Here is a 19,683-nt window from a genome sequence, read left to right as displayed (position 1 = left end):
TTGTATTTTTTGTATTGTGATAATGCAAAGAGGATTATGGTGCTGATTCACAATTTGTTCTAAATTGTTTTAACTTCGCATTGTAAGATATATTTCTTTTTTTCCCTTTCCCCCCTATGCTTTCTTTTTTTCTTCTTCTTTTTTCTTTTGGTTTTGTGTATGTTTCTATGTAGTTGAAATTGGAAATTTCATTTTTTCTTAATTTGTTGTGATATTGTTTATTATAAATAAAGGCTTTTTTTAAAAAAAGAATTGTACAATTGGAAGGGGTCCCGAGGGTCATCTAGCCCAACCCCGCATAGACAGCGCCCCTGATACCCACTTGTTTCCTAATCTTGCCCCCAGTGTTCCCCAGAACCACACAGATCCCTTTCTCCAACTGATAGGCTAATAATACTAATAATACTGATACTAATAATAATAATAATAATAATTTATTATTATTTATACCCCGCCCATCTGGCTGGGTTTCCCCAGCCACTCTGGGCGGCTTCCAACAGAAAAATAAAATAAGATAATCAATTAAACATTAAAAGCCTCCCTAAACATGATTAACCCTTCCTTTCCTGCACAGGCTGCAACTATGCTGGGAAGGAGTACCCCAACGGGGCAGAGTTCCCCCATCCCACGGACAAGTGCCGGCAGTGCCACTGCATTGTGAGTGCCAGGGTGGCGCGGGGGGAGACTTTCCGGGGAAGGATGGTGGGGGTCTTTCCCATTGGAATGATAGAAGGGACAACACCCAGGGGCCATCTAGTCCAATCCCCTCCCCTGTACCAGCGCAATACTCAGCCAGCTTTTCTCCTCCCGTCCCACCTGCAGAATGGGAACGTCCAGTGCCTCTCACGCCGCTGCCCGCCCCTTCTTTGCCCGGAACCGTTCCTGATGCCTGGAGAATGCTGCCCCCGGTGTCCAGGTACGGAACTGCACCAGCTTCATCTTCCAGGGTCTGCCCGCCCGCTTCCCTGCCACGGGGTCCAATCCCCGAAGGGCTTGTTGCTCACTCGCTTTTTTCCTAAGCTCGTGCGCCCCTCGCACAGAAACGCTCTCAGCAGCTAACGCCGTAAGTAACCAAATGGAAAATACAATCAGGAATATGCAGCAGGGTCAATGAAATGGCTGTAGGAGTTGAAAGGCCTTGGTGAATTCAAGAAAATTCTTGCCTGTTGCCAGAGGCTTGGAGGACCCTGAAAAATCCCCTGCCGCCGACTCAGAGCTACAGCAAAGGTGGTGCCGTGTAGTGGTTAGAACGCCAGCCCATGGCCTGGGCGAGGCCAGGGTTCAAATCCCCACTCAGCCACAAAGCTCACTGGGCGACCTCAGGCTGCTTACTGCCTCTCAGCCCAACCGACCTGACAGGGTTGCTGTGGGGGTTAAATGAGGGGAGGGGAGAAGAACCATGTGGGCCATCTTGAACACCGTGGAGGAAAAAGGTGAGCTATAGATGTCATGATAATAATATATCATAGATCAATCATAATCATAATACAGTGGTGCCTCGCTAGACGAAATTAATTCATTCCAGGACTCAATTCGTCAAACGAAAATTTCGTTTGCGAGGCACCGTTTCCCATAGGAATGCATTAAAAGTCAATTAATGCGTTCCTATGGGCTCCGGGGGGGAACTGGTGGCGGCGGCGCTTGCTCTCTTGGCTCGGGGAAGGAATGCAGGCGCTTTCCCGAGCCAAGAGAGCAAGCGCCGCTGCTGCCAACGACAGAGCCGGATCGGACGAAGCTTCAGAAGCTTCGTCGGATCTGGCTCTGTCGGGCGGGGTGGGGGAAAGGCGAAGGAACAATCCTGCGCATTTCCCCCATCGCTGCCAAGCCCCATGCCGGCTTTTTGCGGCGAGAAGCGGCAGCGGGGGAAGACCTTCCCCCGCCACCGCCTCTTGCCTGGCTCCCCCGGCACGGAACGCAACTTCGTAGACTTCCATCTCGCAATGTTCCTTTCTTCCTTCTTGCAGATCCCCCAGCCGGCTGCTTCTACCTGGGTGTCCCCTACCCACACATGGGGCGTTTCTACGACCCGTCGGACAAATGCCGCGACTGCATCTGCAGCAACGGGACCATCACCTGCCAACGCCAGCCCTGCGCGCCAGCCCACTGCTCCCACCCGCTGCAGCTGGACTGCTGCCGCTCGTGTGATGGTCAGAAGTCACTCCTCTGCTAATAATAATAATAATAATAATAATAATAATAATCCTATATAATAAAGTGCAAGTGTCTCTGCATCCAGTCCCTGTGTCCGTGGGATTGCGCTACTGCGCATGTGCCCCACGGACAGCCATTGGGACTTGGAGCGCAGAGACGGAGCGCGTTGGCCGGTGCGTAAGGGAGCTCAGCCTCTCGGCGTTCGGAGCAGCTCTCGCGAGAGAATCCAGAGGACGCGTGAGATAGCCCCGTGCTCGCGAGTGAGCGCGCTCTGTCTCCACGCAGGCGCACTCGCGAGGCCGTTTACTTCTCGCGTGGACTTACTTCTAAGCGGCAGCGGCTGTTACAAGTGCCGGCGGGCGAGCAATCTCAGCTCTGCGCATGTCCCCGAGGTTGCTAGAGCAACAGGTCTGTTCTAGCACCCGTTAATTTAACGGGCTTCATGACTAGTAATAATAATAATAATACAGTGGTACCTCGGTTTAAGAACAGTCCGGTTTAAGAACGATTTGGTTTACAAACTCTGCAAAAGCGGAAATAGTGTCCTGGTTTGAGACCTTTACCTCGGTCTAAGAACGGAATCCGAACGGTGGAAGGGCACCGGCGGCAGGAGGCCTCATTAGGGAAAGCACGCCTTCGTTTAAGAACCGTTTTGGTTTAAGAACGAACTTCCGGAACGGATTAAGTTCGTAAACCGAGGTACCGCTGTAATAATAATAATAATTTTATTATTTATACCTCTCTCATCTGTCTGGTTTTCCCCAGCCACTCTGGGCGGCTCCAAACAGAACACTAAAAACAGAATAAAACTTCAAGCATTGAAAACTTCCCTAAACAGGGCTGCCTTCAGGTGTCTCTAAAAGTCAGATAGTTGTTTACTTCCTTGACATCTGATGGGAGGGCGTTCCACAGGGTGGGCGCCGCCACCGAGAAGGCCTTCTACCTGGTCCCCTGTAACCTCACTTCTCACAGGGAGGGAACATCCTCGGAGCTGGACCTCGGTGCCCAATGGGCGTGGAGACGCTCCTTCAGGTATACTGGGCTGAGGCCATTTAGGGCTTTAAAGCACCAAAAAGGCCCTCTGCCTGGTTCCCTGTAGCTTTGCTTCTCGCAGTGAGGGATCCACCAGAAGGCCCTCGGCGCTGGATCTCAGTGCCAGGGCTAAACGATGGGGGTGGAGACGCTCCTTCAGGTATACAGGACCGAGGTCAGCACCAACACTTTGAACTGTGCTCAGAAACGTACTGGGAGCCAATGTAGGTCTTTCAGGACCGGTGTTATGTGGTCTTGGCGGCCGCTCCCGGTCACCAGTCTAGCTGCCACATTCTGGATTAGTCGTAGTTTCCAGGTCACCTTCAAAGAACCCAGGGGTCCTACCACACCATCCCCTGCCTGAGGCCTCAACCTAGGTTCTGCGGGTCAAAGGGACCCCTGACCACTAGGTCCAGTCGTGACCGACTCTGGGGTTGCGGCGCTCCTCTCGCGTTATTGGCCGAGGGAGCTGGCATACAGCTTCCAGGTCATGTGGCCAGCATGACTAAGCCGCTTCTGGCGAACCAGAGCAGCACACGGAAACACCGTTTAGCTTCCTGCCAGAGCTGTACCTATTTATCTACTTGCGCTGATGTGCTTTCGAACTGCAAGTTGGCAGGAGCAGGGACCAAACAACGGGAGCTCACCCCATCGCAGGGATTTGAACCGCCGACATTCTGATCGGCAAGCCCTAAGCTCTGCAGTTTAGACGACAGCAGGTTAGAAACCCCCAAAGTCCCACTCGTCCGTGCTCTCACTAACCCAGGGTGATCGTTTTCAGCTAGGGGCCACATTTCCTGCGAGGTAATCCTCCGGGGGCAACATGCCCAGGGTGTGTGGTCAGAGGCAAAAATGGGCAGAGAAATGCGTGGAAATTTAGTTTCTGTGCCCACACGCAGATGACTCTCTCTAGCCGCCATCCAGGCAACGAGAGGCATCGTCAGATTTCGGGGAGACATTTTGCAGCCCAGAAAAAGCACCCGAGGGCCGGACAGAGAGGGTTCAAGGGCCACATTTGTCCCGTGGGTCTGAGGCTCTCAACGTTGCGCTAGCCCATTGGCCTTCAAGCAGCTGGTGTACCCCGATCTAAGGTTCTTCGCACACTTATCTATTACTGAGAATATTTGTATCATAAAAGATGACCACAGCGGTTTGCAATATAAAAGCGTAAAACCAGACGATAAAATTGTAGAATGTTAAAACTAGTTAAATGCAAAATAATAATAATTTGCAAGCAAACACCAGTAGACCGTTGTGAGGGATAATTGTCTGCAAAGGGGGGGTGGAACAGAAAAATCTTTTTCTAATGGCAGGGAGTTCCACAGGACTTGGCAGATGGTGCTGAAGGTTTGGTTTCCCGTTGTTGTCAAACAAACCTCACTAACTCAGGAACGACCAATAGCGCTCTTCAGATGATCCGAGCCATCGAGCTCAGGGTCAAATTGGTCCCCAAGCTATTCTGGACCCAAGGGCTTTGTAACTCGATATAAGAACCTTGATCCCGGCTTGGCAGCAGACGCGTAGCCAATTGTCACCACTCCCTGCAGCCTGCTGGCCTCAATGAAGTATATTCTGCGTGTGCCAGGCTTTGAGCGTTGATCCAAGTGAGGAGGACCAAAAATGTGCCCATTTTACGGGAGTTAAGGCTGAGGCTCATGCCCTGCCTTGCACGTTCAGCCTCCGCAGGGGCCTATTGGCCTGTACCCGTGACGTCAAGAACACTTCGGAAATCTCAACTTCCCCCATACTCCCTTTGCCTTAACCCATCAGCTACCTTCTCCCTCCCCACTGGCTTCCCTTCGAGAACCCAGGAGTCCTGGCTCCCAATCACCCCCCTCTCTCTTTGTTGACTAGCCCTCCTCTGTGCTCTCTCTTCCCCGGCCGCCCCCAGGTTGCCTTTACCAGGCGAAAGAGCTCCCCAACGGAGAGCAGTTTCCCGACCCCAAGGACCCCTGCAGTGTCTGCTCCTGCTGGGAGGGGAGCATCACCTGCAAGCCCAAATCCTGCCCGCCATTGGAGTGTCCCTTCCCCATCTCGGGTCCTTGCTGCAAAGTCTGCGACGGTAAGTGCTCTGGGTGCATGCCAAAAAGGAATGTATTCTTTTCTCTCCTTTTAATAATAGTTTTTTTCTTGGTTTTACAATTTGGTTTCACATTCACACAAAAAATAATAATCAAAAAGAATGTAGAATTCTCTGAATTTTCGGGCTTCCACCCTCCCTTTCATGGAGTCCACAAACAGCCATTTTCACTGCGTATCGTATTACGGTGGTGCCTTGGTTCTCAAACTTAATCCGTTCCGGAATTCCGTTCCAAAACCAAAGCGTTCCAAAACCAAGGCGCGCTTTCCCATAGAAAGTCATGCAAAACGGATTAATCCGTTCCAGACTTTTAAAAGCAACCCCTAAAACAGCAATGTAACATGAATTTTACTATCTAACGAGACCATTGATCTGTAAAATGAAAGCAATAATCAATGTACTGTACTATAAAATAAATAAGACAGTATTGTAGATGATAAAAATTTAAAGTATTATTATTTTCTTACCTGCACTGGTGATAGTCATTGTTTGGATGGGGGGCTTTTATTCATTTCAGCAGTCACACAATCTATCAATCAGTAGCTGAACTGGGTTCCACACAGTCACAAAAACAAATTAATCAAAAACAAAAACACAATATAAATAGCAAAAAACAAAAGCGCCAAACTTAATCAGTTCCGGAAGTCCATTTGACTTCCGAAATGTTCAAAAACCAAGGCGCAGCTTCTGATTGGTGCAGGTGCCCGGGAAATAATAGCCAACAGCCGAATCGGATGTTCGGCTTCCGAAAAACGTTTGAAAACCGGAACACTTACTTCTGGGTTTTCAGCCTTTGAGAACCAAGGTACCACTGTATCCTCTATTTATCCATAAAACTCTATTTTCCCCTATAGTTCTTTTCACATTGCGAGCATTATTTCAATCATTGCAATGTTTCTAACTGTTTACAGTGTTCTGTCAAATATATTACAAATTTTCCCCAGTCCTAATTGAAGTTTTTATCATCCAGATTTTTCCGGTCATTTCGGCCGTCTCAGCATAGTCCAGGCATCCCCAAACTGCGGCCCTCCAGATGTTTTGACCTACAACTCCCATGATCCCTAGCTAACAGGACCAGTGGTCAGGGATGATGGGAATTGTAGTCCAAAACATCGGGAGGGCCAACGTTTGGGAGTCCATCAGTTTTGCTGCCCACTCTTCTCTTGTAGGTGTTCTGTCGTCCTTCCATCTTTGGGCTAAGAGCACCCTGGCCTCGCCGCCGCATACATAAATAGTCTTTTCTGCTCCTTTGGTCTATCAGTCCCTAAAATTCCTAATAAAAAGGCGTCTGGTTTCTTAACAAAAGTTATTTGGGGAAAAAATTAAAGCTCTGGAGAACTCTTAAATGGAGAAGCAGGGTCTTCAACGTGGCTGCCCCCATTCCGTGAAAAAGCATCCCTGGCTAGATGCGAATTGATATAGGCTATCTGAGTAGAAATAGGAGTTATGTGTCATGTTTTAAATTTATGTTTGGGATTTATGATGAGTAAGATTTTCAATATAGTTAATATTTTGATTTAGATATACAGGTGAAACTCGGAAAATTAGAATATCGGCGAAAAGTGCATTTATTTCTGTAACGCAACTTAAAAGGTGAAACCAATCTATGAGATAGATGCATGACATGCAAAGCAAAATATGTCAAGCCTTGATTTGTTGTAATTGTGATGATTTGTCGTTAGGCGGCTCAGTTATAAATGGAATGGAGTTAATGAAATGTAATAGCGATGTTCATTTTTGTTTATTTTTGTATCATTGTAACTATTTGTTTTATTACTGTGGAATTTCCAAAAGAAAAGCACAGTGGTGCCTCGTTAGACGAATTTAATTCGTTCCACGGGTCTTTTCTTATAACGAAAAATTCGTCTAGCGAATCCCATAGGAATGCATTGAAAAAAAAATTGAAATTTTTTTTTGCTCATAGGAACGCATTAATTGAATTTCAATGCATTCCTATGGGAAACCGTGATTCGCTAGACGAATTTTTTTAAAAAACGAATTCGTCTAGCGAGGCAACCTCCACTCGAAAAAACCTTTCGTTAAGCAGAAATTTTATTAAGCAGGGCATTCATTAAGCAAAGCACCACTGCATTTGTAAAAATTAAAATTAAAATTTAAAAGTTGCATTACTGAAATAAATGCACTTTTCGACGATATCCTAATTTTACGAGTTTCACCTGTGTTTTGAATTTTAGAAACTGCTAAAGATGATTAGAAGTGGAATTCAGAAGGGGGGGGATTTGGGGAAGTCACCGAATGAGGTCAGGAAAAAGTAGAAAATTGTAAGAATTATTGTGCGTTGTTTGTTGCTTTCTTTGTTTTTGTTTGTTTGCGTTCTTATAAAATGAACGAAAATTATTATTATTATTTTAAAAAAGATGTGAGAGACACCCCCCCCCACCCGCACTTTCCAGACTTCCCCAGCCAATTATTCCCGGTCGCCTGCATGCTTTTGAAATTCTCTCCTGCCTTCCTTTTTGCCACCCCAGGTTGCAAGTACCTCTCCGAGGGCTACCTGAACGGCCAGGAGTTCCCGGACCCCCAGGACCCCTGCGGCCTCTGCACCTGCATGGATGGATTCGTCACCTGCACCAAAAAGGCCTGCTACCAAGTGGGCTGCAGCCACCCCATCCGGGGGCCCGGCCAGTGCTGCCCCTCCTGCCACGGTGAGGTCAGAGTGCCGGGGGGAGAAGGGGCTACGGGCAGAAACGGGAGCGAACAAGGAAGAGAAGCATTCAGACCCGCTGCTGAAAAGCTGGAGAGGCTTTCTGAACATGCTCAGGAGTAATAATAATAATAATAATATCTATTATTTATACCCCGCCCATCTGGCTGGGTTTCTCCAGCCGCTCTGGGCGGCTTCCAACGGAATATGAAAATACAATAATCTATTAAACATTAAAAAGCTTCCCCGAACAGGGCTGCCTTCAGATGTCTTCTAAAAGTCTGGTAGTTGTTTTTCTCTTTGACATCGCCCGTTCCACAGGGCGGGTGCCACCACCAAAAAGGCCCTCTGCCTGGTTCCCTGTAACTTGGCTTCTCGCAGTGAGGGAACTGCCAGAAGACCCTCAGTGTCCGGGCAGAACGATGGGGGAGGAGATGCTCCTTCAGATATACTGGACCGAGGCCATTTAGGGCTTGAAAGGTCGGCACCAACACTTTGAATTGTGCTCGGAAACGTAATGGGAGCCAATGTAGATCTCTCAGGACCAGTGTTATGTGGTCTCGGCGGCTGCTCCCAGTCACCAGTCTAGCTGCCACATTCTGGATTAATTGTAGTTTCTGGGTCACCTTCAAAGGTAGCCCCACGTAGAGCGCATTGCAGTAGTCCAAGCGAGAGATAACCAGAGCATGCACCACTCTGGCGAGACAGTCCGCGGGCAGGTAGGGTCTCATCCTGCGTACCAGATGGAGCTGATAAACAGCTGCCCTGGACACAGTATGGACCTGCACCCCCATGGACAGATGTGAGTCCAGAATGACTCCCAGGCTGCGCACCTGGTCCTTCAGGGGCACAGTTACCCCATTCAGGACCAGGGTGTCCTCCACACCTGCCCGCCTCCTGTCCCCCCCAAAACAGTACTTCTGTCTTGTCAGGATTCAACCTCAATCTGTTAGCCGCCATCCATCCTCCAACCGCCTCCAGGCCACTCACACAGGACCTTCACCGCCTTCACTGGTTCTGATTTGAAAGAGAGGTAGAGCTGAGCACTGCTTTCTGCAGAAATCTGCTCTCCAGACTGGAACTTACCAAAGCAGGGAGTTCATCATCGTTCGCCTTCTTCTCCTCTCTCCAAACAGGATGCTCCTATAATGGGGTTGCCGTTAGCAACGGGCAGAGCTTCGCTGACCCTGGGGACCCCCTCTGCTCCCAGTGCACATGCAGGGTGAGTCGGTCAGGGACTGAGGAATGGGAGCAGCTCAAAATCCGGGGCTGGGGACAGGGACGCATTCTGTCTCCGTATCGGTCAGCCCCGCCTCACTTGCAAAAAGAATTGTGGAACAGCAACTCCCCTTTCAACAATATTGCTTCAGGCTTTTCTACAAGATGGAATACGATTCTGTGATTCTAATGCTCTGCTCCGTTTGCTACAGGCTGGCTCAGTTCAGTGCCTGAAAAAGCTCTGCCCTCCAGCGCCCTGTGCCTACCCTGTGCCCGGACCCTGCTCCTGCCCGCTGTGCCAAGGTCAGTGCCCCTTGGGCAAAGGCGTCCTACCCACTCTAGGGCAGGGTGGGTGGTCAGAGTGGAGTGCCTGCTCCCCCCCCCCAGGGGCCTCCTTGGGCTGCTGCCAATCTGATCCAGGAAGACGAGCAGAACGTTCTGGGCAGCGAGATCCGGAGGAGCGGAACAAATTATATTTTGGGGGGAGAGTCTTGATTGGGAGGACGATCTTTGGGCATTGAAATATCTGGGGGGTGGCTGTTGCCCACTTGCCACCCCCACCCCCCACCCCCGAGATTTCTGGAGGGCATCAGGTGGGCAAAACAGGTTCTAGGCTAGCGGTTCTTTAGGTGCCAGGCAAAAAATCTCTAACGTCCAATGCCCTTTTAAATTGTGGGACGAACTAAAATCCCAAAGAGACTGGAATAAATTTATTGACTATATAAATAGTAACTGTAGAAGTTTGAAGACACTATCGGGATTGGAATAAATCGTACGACGCGGACTTTATAATATAAGATTAAAGTGTGAGATATGCAGGTGAAACCCGTAAAATTAGAATATCGTTGAAAAGTGCATTTATTTCAGCAATGCAACTTATTTATTTTTTCTTTTAATTTTTACAAATGCTTTCTTTTGGAAATTCCACAGTAATAAAACAAATAGTTACAATAATACAAAAATAAACATCGCTATTACATTTCATCAATTACATTCCATTTATAATTGACCCGCCTAACGACAAATAATTACAATTACAACAGATAAAGGCTCGACATATCTTGCTTTGCATGTCATGCATCTATCTCATAGATTGGTTTCACCTTTTAAGTTGTGTTACAGAAATAAATGCACTTTTCGGCGATATTCTAATTTTCCGAGTTTCACCTGTAGATTTGAAAAGGGGAAACTTGTTGGTGGGATGGAGGGACGTCATACGCTCAGCGTAGCGGTAGGGAAAGAGATGGGTAGGCGTATATTGGACATTATTGTTTATTGTTTAAAGTGAAAGTTTAATTTAAAAATGAATAATAAATAAATAAATATCAAGAAGGATATTGACAAGCTGGAACGTGTCCAGAAGAGGGCAACCAAAATGGCCAAAGGCCTGGAAACGATGCCTTATGAGGAACGGCTTAGGGAGCTGGGTATGTTTAGCCTGGAGAAGAGAAGGTTAAGGGGTGATATGATAGCCATGTTCAAATATATCAAAGGATGTCATATAGAGGAGGGAGAAAGGTTGTTTTCTGCTGCTCCAGAGAAGCGGACACGGAGCAATGGATTCAAACTTCAAGAAAGAAGATTCCACCTAAACATTAGGAAGAATTTCCTGACAGTAAGAGCTGTTCGGCAGTGGAATTTGCTACCAAGGAGTGTGGTGGAGTCTCCTTCTCTGGAGGTCTTTAAGCAGAGGCTTGACAGGCATATGTCAAGAATGCTTTGATGGTGTTTCCTGCTTGGCAAGGGGGTTGGACTGGATGGCCCTTGTGGTCTCTTCCAACTCTATGATTCTATGATTCTATGAAATAGATTGTGGGATGTAGGAGTCCTCCCCTGTTCCTTCCCCTACAGGCTGCCATTTCCAGGACCGTGAATATGGGGAGGGAGACACCTTCCCTGCCCCCAACAAGCCTTGTGAGGAATGTCGCTGCCTGGTAAGTTTTGAGTTTTACCAGTGATTCTTGCATTGCAGCGATTTGGACTAAAGGACCTCTTGAGTGCCTTTCAAGTGTGATTCTAGGACTGGACTTCCGCCAGTCCATAATAGCATCCAACTCTACTATTTTCCATGAACCAGCCTTTCCCCCCCCCCTCCAGTCTTCAGACGCAGATACCACAAGCTCATTCTCCTTTTTGCCCACAAGGGCTTTCCTATCACTAATGGTTTAATTAAACACATCGACTTCTCCATCTCAGCCAATTCTCGGGGGGCGGGAACAAAAATGCTTTTGGCGGGCACCGAAAAGAGTTTCGTTGATGGCGCTTCCCTGATGTCAAGAGGCAGGGAGTTCCAAAGTTCTGCCGCACTAAAAGATTGATTTCTTACCAACGCAGCACGGGGATTATGTAACAGTGCCCATTCCGCCGATCGAAGCGGTGGAATGGGCGCTTTGGGGGGGGGAAGCGGTCTCTTCATGCAGGGCAAACTACGGAAATAAATGTCAGGAGAAAATAAAACTGGGGACTCAGCTAAATTAGTAAAAAAAAACACCAGTGTTTTGAATGCACTATAAACATGCAACACCAGATGGCGCTGGAGAGTAAAAAAATTCTAAGCGGTTTTCCATAGCATTTTTTTTCTTTTAACAATTTAATTTCTGACTTATTTATAGGGGTTTTTTTGCCCCCTGTGTGTAGATCTGCCCTGGGACAGGGACATGTGCAGGGGGCCTGTCTCCATGGGGTGTCTCTGTGCTTAGCAAGGGGGCTGGGCCCTTGGGCGCCACCAGGTTTCCCAGGTACCCCTACCTTATACTCACACTTGGTCCTCTCTCCCCGCTTCCCAGAGAGGTGACGTCTCCTGTGGACCCCAGCTCTGCCCCACGGCCCGATGCCCTCACCCGTCGCGCGATGCTTGCGGCTGCCCCACCTGCGACTCCTGCAGCTTCCACGGGCGAGACTGTCTGGACGGCGAGCGTTTCCCCGACCCCCGGGACCCCTGCAACCAGTGCCAGTGTTTGGTAAGCAGGGGGCGCGGAGGAGAGAGGCGGGAGAAAATTCCCCTTGGGGGCTCGGTACGGAGGCTCAAACCAGATTCCCCATTTATTAGACCTTCTATTTGGAAATGCATGGCAAAAAGGTCAGAGAGAGGGGTCCCATTAGCGGCGCATAAGATGACTGGGCATATAAGACGACCCCCAACTTTTCCAGTTAAAATATGAAGTTTGGGTTGGGGCTAATGGGGAACGAAATTCGAAAAACAGACCAAAGATTGTTTATGTATGCCACTGTGGCGGCAAGAACATTAAAAGCCCCAAAGTGGAAATTACAGGAGGTACCTTTGATAGCGGAGTGGCGGACGAAAATGATAGAATATATGGAAATGGCCAAATTGACACACAGAATTCACGACCAGGACGATGGGAGATTTCGGAAGGAATGGAGTAAATTTGTAGAATATGTAAAAGATAACTATAAAGAAATGAAGACACTGGAGGGACTGATATAAAACCTACATCCTAGATATTAAGCAAATTAAGTAAATGCGCGATTGGATTGATATGTGGGTTAAACCACAGAGCATAGCTGCCAACCCTCCCTTTTTTGTGGGAAACTCCCTTATTCCAAGCCACAGCTGTCAACTTTCCCTTGTTTTGCTGGAAATTCCCTTATTCCAGCACCATTTCCCGCTGCTATCCTGGACTGTTAGATATACCGTAGACTGTCCCCAGGACAGGTGAGGCTCCTGATCCCTTATTTTCAAATCCGAAAGTTGACAGCTATGCCACAGAGTCTAGGGCTTGCTGATCAGAAGGTCGGCGGTTCGAATCCCTGCAACGGGGTGATCGCCCGTTGCTCAGTCCCAGCTCCTGCCCACCTAGCAGTTCGAAAGAACATCAAAGTGCAGGTAGATATATAGGGACCGCTCCAGCGGGAAGGTAAACGGCGTTTCCGTGTGCTGCTCTGGTTCTCCAGAAGCAGCTTTGTCATGCTGGCCACATGACCTAGAAGCTGTCTGCAGACAAACGCTGGCTCCCTTGGCCTATAGAGCGAGATGAGCGCCGCAACCCCAGAGTCGGACACGACTGGACCTGATGGTCAGGGGCTCCTTTACCTTTACCTTAGTATACCTGCGGCCGGGGGGGAGGGAAGTCAGGGCTTGATAAAGCCATATGTTTTGTATATGTTATGTATATATGATATGTAAGAATATTAAATGAAATCAATAAAAATTTAATGCAAAAAATAGAGAGAGAGTGAGTTTGGGATATACTTGCCGTATAAGAAATACGACCTGGCGTATCAGACGACCCCCGACTTTTAAGAAGATTTTCCTGGGTTAAAGAGTAGTCTTATACGCAGGTATATACAGTAATAATATTTATTTATTTATTTATTTATTTATTTATTTATTTATTTATTTATTTATTTATACCCCGCCCATCTGGCTGGGTTTCCCAAGCCACCCTGGGCGGCTCCCAACAGAATAGTAAAAACACAATAAATCATCAAACATTAAAAACTTCCCTAAACAGGGCTGCCTTCAGATGTCTTCTAAAAGTCAGGTAGTTGTTTATTTCCTTGACATCTGATGGAAGGGCGTTCCACAGGGCAGGCGCCACCACCGAGAAGGCCCTCTGCCTAGTTCCCTGTAACCTCACTTCTCACAGGGAGGGCACCGCAACAGGGCCCTCGGAGCTGGACCTCAGTGTCTGGGCTGAATGATGGGGGTGGAGACGCTCCTTCAGGGATACTGGGCTGAGGCTGTTTAGGGCTTTAAAGGTCAGCACCAACACTTTGAATTGTGCTCGGAAACGTACTGGGAGCCAATGAAGGTCTTTTAGGACCAGTGTTATGTGGTCTCGGCGGCCGCTCCCAGTCACTAGTCTAGCTGCCGCATTCTGGATTAGTTGTAGTTTCCGGGTCACCTTCAAAGGTAGCCCCACGTAGAGCGCATTGCAGTAGTCCAAGTGAGAGATAACTAGAGCATGCACCACTCTGGAGAGACAGTCAGTGGGCAGGTAGGGACTCAGCCTGCGTACCAGATGGAGCTGATAAACAGCTGCCCTGGACACAGAATCGACATAATCTTGGCTGCTTGATCGGAAGATCAACCATTTCCTACCATCACCCCAGCATCTCTCATCCAACCATAGTCCTTAGAAAGATTTACTCAACCCATTTTTTTTACTGCATTTGCCGAGCCTCCTTGCACCTTATCTGAAGGCAGCCCTGTTTAGGGAGGCTTTTAATGTTTAAATTATTATTACAATAAATAATTTATTTATTTATTTTAGTGCCCCCCTTCACCCTAAAATCCCAGGGCATGTTCCTACAATTCAAAATACAATTTAAGAAACTTGCATCAAATACAACAAAGAGTACCATCTAATAATGATGACATCTAATGAAAAAGTAACAGGCGTTCATGCATTTACTTATATACTGAATGTTCTCTCTCTCACACACGGCCAACTGGTACCTCCTCCCTGACTTTGGTGCTGAGAGGCAGCGTGGCCTAGTGGGATGGATTTTTATAGGGCGCAGGTGATGGTCATCACCAATCCCTGGGGGTAGCCCACATGGAGTTCTCTATGAACATTTCTGGAAAGGCCCAGGAAGTAAACCACAGGCCCCTTGTCCCTTCCCCACCCACAGGCTGGCACCGTGACCTGCTTGCCCGCTCCGTGCCCAGCCGTGCCCTGCCAGAACCCCGTCGTGCCACCCGGGCAGTGCTGTCCGAAGTGCACAGGTGCCTGCCGTTTCCAGGGGCGCCTCTACAAAAGCGGGGAAGCCTTCGCCTCGCCGCAGAACGCCTGCCACACATGCACATGCCAGGTGAGTGAGGGCAGAGGGAGCCTTCTGCATGCCAAGCAGGTGCCCTAGCCCCTGAGCTGCCTCCCTCCTTCCTCCGCAGGCCGAAGTTGTGACCTGCCAGCCCAAGCCCTGCCCGCAGCAGTGCACCCACCCGCTGCCCCCCGAGGCTCCCGCCTGCTGCCCCACCTGCGACGGCTGCCTCCATGAGGGCCAGAAACTTGCCCATCGGCAGGCCTTCAACCCGGCCTCCGACCCCTGCCGCCGCTGCAGCTGCCTCCGGGGGAACGTGCTCTGCACCCCAGTCCTTTGCCCCCAGGCGTTGTGCGCCAGTCCCGTCCGCAAGCCTGGAGAGTGCTGCCCGCAGTGTTCAGGTAAGCCACAAAAGCCGGTCTTGCAAGCAAGTCCCACTGAATCCCCACAAGAACCCTGCGAGGTAGGACAGGCGGTGACACGCCCAGGCAGCCGGGCCGACTGGGGTTTCGAACCTGCCTCTCCCAGGTCGCTAGCATGTCGCCACGCTGGCTCTCGAGTTTCAGGCTGGGGTGGGCGAGGGGCTGTTGGCGGTCCCCTAACCCACCTCCCTCCCAGTCTCCCCAATAGTGTGCCAGCACGGAGGCCGCGAGTATCCGGAAGGCTCCCAGTGGCTCTCGCTGTCGGACCCATGCCAGCAATGCTCCTGCGTGGTGAGATTCCTACTCCTCACAGAGGGCCATATTCCCTTCCCGGAGACTTTTCGGGGGCCGGGGGCCAATCGGAGGCGGGGCCAGAGGCGAAAGTGGGAGGGGCAAACAGAGGCTTTAGTGCTGCATCAAACTTAAACGCCGCTTGATTATAAGAGAAAGGAAACCTCAAAGTGGTCTGCAAAAAAGGATAGGCCAGATTATTATTATTATTATTATTATTATTATTATTATTATTATTATTATTATTATTATCATTATCATTATTATTATTATTAGAATTAGAATTTATATACCGCCCTATACCCGGGGGTCTCAGGGCTGTTCACAGAATAAAATCCAGATTTAAAACCACAAAATACATAAGGAAAATAAGGGGGGAAACCAATAGCCCCCCCCAAAAAAAACCACCATTTTAAAAGGGCACAGGATGTAAATCAGATCAACCAAAGGCCTGGTTAGAAAGGAACGTTTTTCCTGCTACCTAAAAGGTGAACAATGAAGGCGCCAGGCGAACTTCCCTGGGGAGGGCATTTCACAGGAATTAACAAGGCTTCGAGGCTTGTAAGGAGATTTAAGGCTTCCGAAATGAACGAGAGAATAAAAAAACTCACCTCAGCTGCCTAAACATCTGGTCAGGCTCACCTGAACAAAAAAGCTTTTTGCAGGCACCGAAAAGGGTAGCGGAAAGACGCCTGCCTGATTTCAATAGGCGGGGAGTTCCACAGTGAAACGGATGCCTCCATAAAAGATTTGGGGGTTGCGCGGCATCTGACTCTTGCGGATTGCGGGGGGGCAGCTGTGGGCTCAGGCCGTCTCCTTCCCCTTCTCCTTGCAGGGTGGCGAAACCGTGTGCGAGTCTCTGCCCTGCGAAGCCACCCTCTGCTCGCACCCGGCTCCTGGACCTGGGGAGTGTTGTCCTCTCTGCCACGACTGCCTCTTCGAAGGGGAGCGCCATGCCCACGGAGAGGCCTTCAAGCCAGAGTCTTGTCTCCAGTGCAGCTGCCAGGTCAGCCCCAAGGAACCCCTCCTTCATTGATGGGACCCCCCCCCCAAACAGGGCCGGATTTGAGGTCTGATGAGCCCCTTAGCTCCTGGTCTCGTCATATGTTCAGCTGTCCTTTGCCAATAACAAACGGTCGCCGTTTTTTGTGTTGAATATACAGTGGTACCTCGGTTTATAAACACAATTGGTTCCGGAAGTCTGTTCATAAACTGAAGCGTTCATAAACTGAAGCGAACTTTCCCATTGAAAGTAATGGAAAGTGGATTAATCCATTCCAGACGGGTCCGCGGAGTACTTAAACTGAAGCGTTCATAAACTGAAACATGGGTGTAATTGGTTCCGGAAGTCTGTTCATAAACTGAAGCGTTCATAAACTGAAGCGAACTTTCCCATTAAAAGTAATGGAAAGTGAATTAATCCGTTCCAGATGGGTCCGCGGCGTTCATAAACCGAAAATTCATAAACCGAGGTTCCACTGTATGCTATATGTCTAGTTACAGGTAGGTAGCCGTGTTGGTCTGCCGTGGTCGCAACAAAATAAAAAAAATTCCTTCCAGTAGCGCCTTAGAGACCAACTAAGTTTGTTCATGGTATCTGAGGAAGTTTGCATGCACATGAAAGCATTTCCTGAATAACAATTTAACAATTTATTTAATTGCAACAATAACATTATAGCATATGTATCTATGTTGCTTAACTGATGTGGCTAAACAATTTTTTTAAAAAAAAAAAACTTAAGAGTTTTAGCACACATGAAAAACTTTAAACAAATCCTTATTTCCTGATGAATAGCCTTTGGACTAGAATATAACTTAAATAGAATACTATCTTTAGAAAGATTTTTCCTCCAAAAGCTTCTTCTTTTTTTAACAAATTCAATTTAAATTTAAATAATCCAATTAAAATAAAAAGTCCGATTAAAAATCCAATTTAAAATTTAAAAATCCAATTTAAAATTTAAAAATCCAATTTAAAATTTAAAAATCCAATTTAAAATTTAAAAATCCGATTTTTTAATTTTCTTTTTTTATTAAAAAAAATCATTATTTTTTAATCCACCCTGCTTGGGGGGTCCAACTCTAGAATTCTGAGCTGACTGGTGTGGTTGTGTACACAGCCTGGGTGAGGGAATTGGGAGCGACCCGCCGATGGGGTGGACATCAAGAGGCATGGGGATGCCAGGGGGCTGGGGAAAGATCTGACCCTCTTGCCTTCCCCCCCTTTGCAGGAGGGGAACGTCCGCTGCGAGATGATCCAGTGCCCCCCGCCTACCTGTTCCCACCCCGTGACGGAGCCTGGGGTCTGCTGCCCCCGCTGCAAAGGTGACGGGGTGCTGAGCCTCAGAGGGACTTGGCGGGGGCTCAGGGGGGCAGCTTCAGACACCACCAGAGATCAGCCAGTGCTCAGTCTTAGGGAAACTCCGCTAGACTAGAGGGAAACAGAGATCTAGTATTCCTGAAGCCAGCCTTTGCTAGCCTGGCACTTTCCAGGTGTTTTGGACTAAAACTCCCATCCGTTGCAGCTGCCCGAGTGCTTTTGTGCTTGTCTCACGTTTTCTAGGCGCATGTCCAAGTTCTTTTGCCTTTGTCCCGCCGTTTGCTCCCAGAAAACCCACCCTTTAGCACTAATCTGGGACAGCTTCAAGGGCAGCGCCGCGTCGAGTGCATTGCAGTATTTGGGGTCTAAGTGGCGGCTGGGAAGGGGTGCGGGTGCAGCCGTGGAGCCTGACTCTCGCCCTCGCCCGCAGGCTGCGTGTACGAGGGCCGCGAGCGAGAGGACGGCAGCAGCTGGCTCTCCTCCTCGGTGCCATGCATGGTGTGCATGTGTACAGAGGGCGTGGCCAGTTGCGCCGAGATCGCCTGCATCAGCTCCTGCGTCAACCAGATCGAGGTGGCCGGGGAGTGCTGCCCGCTGTGTGCAGGTACGGCATGGTGGCATTGGCAGGGAGGGGCACAGGAGGAGGGAGACGGATTGTGAGGCGCCTTCCAGGGGACAGAGCGACTCCCCAATGGGGAAAGGGGACAGCGTCGGGGGGGATGTCTTTCTGTCGGAAAGAAAAGGCGTGGGAGATGCAGGGCCGTCTCAAGCCGGTCAGGCGCCCTGGCGCGGAGATCGCTCCGGCGCCCCCGCCCTAGTGGGCGGGCGCAGCGTGCCGCCCCGGCGCCCCGCGCCACTGAGACTACCCCTAGAGCCGGGCCTGGGGAGATGCAACATTACAGAAGCTCGTAAAATTATTCACGGCATGGAGCAAGTGAGCTTACCAGCCCTTCTCTCCTGACGCCAGAACTTGTGAAGATGAATGTCCAAAAATGGGTAAAAATGTCTGGGGAAACCCAGGTTGGAAGTGTAGATTTTTTTGGCAAACTCCCCCCCCCCAATTTTTTGTAATGCTCTTTTTGGAGATTTTGGCACCAAAAAAAAACAAAACAGCTCAACTTTTGTGCCCGGATTTCCACCTCTTGAAATAGGGCAAGCCTAAAATAACCACGGCCTCCCCTTTCCCAGATTGCACTTACGAGGGCCAGGTGTACGGGCCGGGCGAGAGTTTCCAGCCGGGACAAGACCCCTGCGAAATCTGCACCTGTGAGGTGAGCAGCCTGGTTCTCGGAGGATTGCGGGTTGGGCTAGATGACCCCTGGGGGTCCCTTCCAATTCAACAGTCATAGAATTTCATGACTTGCACACCATGCCCACCTGGTGTTGTGGGTGGGTGGTGCTGATTTTGAAACCTTGGCGTCTCTTGGAAACTGGCATCAGTCTCAACTCTTGAAACAGAAACAGACACAGCAATTTTGGCTTTGGCCGCTAGAGGAGAGTTTTTGACTTGCCATCCCCAAAGGCTGAGGAAGGTTGTACTTTATCAGAATATGGTGTGGAGAAAGTCGATCGGGGGACTCGTGATATGTGAGCCCAGCTGGGGCCACCCAGCAAATCTGAATGTTGAAAGATTCGGGACAGATGAAAGAAAAGCCTTCTTCACGCAACGACGCACAGTTAAACTGCGGAACTCCCTCCCACAAGAGGCAAGGACGGCCAGCAAATTGGACTGTTTTTAAGGAGGATCAGAAGAGGGCAGCTCCGAACCGTACTAATA

General features: G+C 49.1%; 1 protein-coding gene across 1 annotated transcript in view; it reads left to right on the top strand.

The window, feature by feature from the left end:
• Positions 1 to 19,683, top strand: part of KCP (kielin cysteine rich BMP regulator) — a 98,720-nt gene that overhangs the window by 54,514 nt on the left and 24,523 nt on the right. Inside the window, exons 24-39 of the mRNA XM_060279271.1 lie at positions 575 to 657; positions 823 to 916; positions 1,965 to 2,147; positions 5,075 to 5,245; positions 7,753 to 7,929; positions 9,065 to 9,150; positions 9,359 to 9,449; positions 10,998 to 11,080; positions 11,933 to 12,106; positions 14,745 to 14,924; positions 15,004 to 15,274; positions 15,504 to 15,586; positions 16,422 to 16,592; positions 17,818 to 17,911; positions 18,337 to 18,510; positions 19,095 to 19,177. Of these exons, the coding sequence (XP_060135254.1) occupies positions 575 to 657; positions 823 to 916; positions 1,965 to 2,147; positions 5,075 to 5,245; positions 7,753 to 7,929; positions 9,065 to 9,150; positions 9,359 to 9,449; positions 10,998 to 11,080; positions 11,933 to 12,106; positions 14,745 to 14,924; positions 15,004 to 15,274; positions 15,504 to 15,586; positions 16,422 to 16,592; positions 17,818 to 17,911; positions 18,337 to 18,510; positions 19,095 to 19,177 (2,198 nt within the window). The remainder of the gene's footprint in view (positions 1 to 574; positions 658 to 822; positions 917 to 1,964; positions 2,148 to 5,074; positions 5,246 to 7,752; positions 7,930 to 9,064; positions 9,151 to 9,358; positions 9,450 to 10,997; positions 11,081 to 11,932; positions 12,107 to 14,744; positions 14,925 to 15,003; positions 15,275 to 15,503; positions 15,587 to 16,421; positions 16,593 to 17,817; positions 17,912 to 18,336; positions 18,511 to 19,094; positions 19,178 to 19,683) is intronic.

This window comes from Zootoca vivipara, chromosome 10, assembly GCF_963506605.1.
Source record: "Zootoca vivipara chromosome 10, rZooViv1.1, whole genome shotgun sequence".
NCBI lineage: Eukaryota > Metazoa > Chordata > Lepidosauria > Squamata > Lacertidae > Zootoca > Zootoca vivipara.
This window is presented reverse-complemented; position numbering and strand designations above follow the sequence as displayed.